This window comes from Babylonia areolata, chromosome 6, assembly GCF_041734735.1.
Source record: "Babylonia areolata isolate BAREFJ2019XMU chromosome 6, ASM4173473v1, whole genome shotgun sequence".
NCBI lineage: Eukaryota > Metazoa > Mollusca > Gastropoda > Neogastropoda > Buccinidae > Babylonia > Babylonia areolata.
The window spans coordinates 15,048,751-15,050,391 of record NC_134881.1 but is presented as its reverse complement, the minus strand read 5'-3'; the positions used below and the strand labels follow the sequence as shown (position 1 = coordinate 15,050,391).

Here is a 1,641-nt window from a genome sequence, read left to right as displayed (position 1 = left end):
CACACGATGCCTTCCAGCAGTTCTTCTCAGAAAAGAAACAGTCGCAGTGTCAGGACAACGAAAGAAATCCCCAACATCACAAGTGATTCACAATCGCACACACATCCTTCTGCCATGAAGAGCCAGTCTCTTGCCAGTAAACTGAAGAAACGGATGTTGGAGGAATCTGGCAAGGATGTAGCAGAAGGGAAACGGACCAGAACAGATGATTCTTCAGAAAGAGATTGTGAGCATGGAACTGAAGGTAGTTATTTCAGTGTTTGTATACCTGAACCTCCTGAAATATATAACTTTGAATTCCACTGTTACTAGAAGGTATACAAGTATGGGAAAAAACTATTGCATATTTTGATATTGATGTAGTATGTGACCATAGGGTGTAACTGTCACTGAAGTGGTTTGAGGACACAGGCATATAGTTCCTTGATATTGGTGTAGTTAGTAACTACAGGGCGTAACTCACTAACTGTCACTGAAGTAGTTTGAGGACACAGGCACAGGGTTCCTTATATGCGCACAGTATTGTACTCTTGTTCCCTGAACCTCTTGAAATGTCATTTCCCCCTTTTTTTTTAACGGTTTTGCTTCAAGTCTGTACTCACACTTTCGTTTTTGTGCTGGTATGGAAGCTTGAGAATAAAGAGTAGGCAAGTTTTGAATGATGTGATAGGTGTATTGTATTTGTAGAGAGAGACAAGTTGAAGCAGGTTAGAGCTGTGTGAGATATGAGTGCTTCAGAAAAACAGGCAGATACAGAGATCAGGTTGGGTTCAATAGACAATAGGTCATATGACCGGAAGAACATAAAATCAATAGGTCATTTTGAAAATCAATAGGTCAAATATCAGAAGTCTACTTTCAGTTTTCCCGGAACTGCACTCGGTTAATGCAAAAGTGGGAACGCCAATTCTTCTCGCCGAAGCTCGCGAAAGGCAGCGATAAAGATTCATTTCGGATTTCGTTTCATCACGGATCCGTATTTTAATAAACCAGTTTATAGTCATTTCCTGTAGGAGCAGACGACAAAGCGATCGCGATCGTTAAAGAGAGAGAGAGAGAGAGATGGTTACTTTGGTTGACCGACTGGTCATAAAAACAATAAGTCATGTGACCTGGCAACTTGAAAAACAATAGGTCATTTCAAAATTAAATGCGTCAATGACCGATGACCGATGTCGAACCTGATCCCTGCAGATAGCATCTGATGACAGTCATGTTTTAGCTAAGCATTATGAGGCACTGTCATCAGGATGACAGTCTAGAACTTAAAATCAAAATCCAGAACACAGAAGACCTTTATCCCATGTTCAATTCATCTTATAAATTTTTAAGAGCCAGATGTGTGTGTGTGTGTGTGTGTGTGTGTGTGTGTGTGTGTGAATATATGCAAAAGTGTATGCATAAGAGGTTGTACTTTGATTTATTTTCTGAATAAGTACTTTTATGAGTATTAAGCTGGAAATGTGAAAATTGATTTATTTTCTTATAAGCTATTTTATTAGTATCGAGCTGAAAATCTGACAGCATAGAGAATGAATGCACAATAAAGATGTGCAATCTTAACTTTAATGTCTTTCAGCATATTAATTATTAATCACGCCATTCTAAGTGAATGCACGCAATACTTTTAAATGAATGTCT

General features: G+C 38.6%; 1 protein-coding gene across 1 annotated transcript in view; it reads left to right on the top strand.

Moving 5' to 3' along the window:
- LOC143283297 (DNA damage-binding protein 2-like) overlaps positions 1-1,641 on the top strand; it is a 21,713-nt gene continuing 20,072 nt past the window's right edge. Inside the window, exon 1 of the mRNA XM_076589480.1 lies at positions 1-244. Coding sequence (XP_076445595.1) covers positions 7-244 — 238 coding nt within the window. The 5' untranslated portion in view covers positions 1-6. The remainder of the gene's footprint in view (positions 245-1,641) is intronic.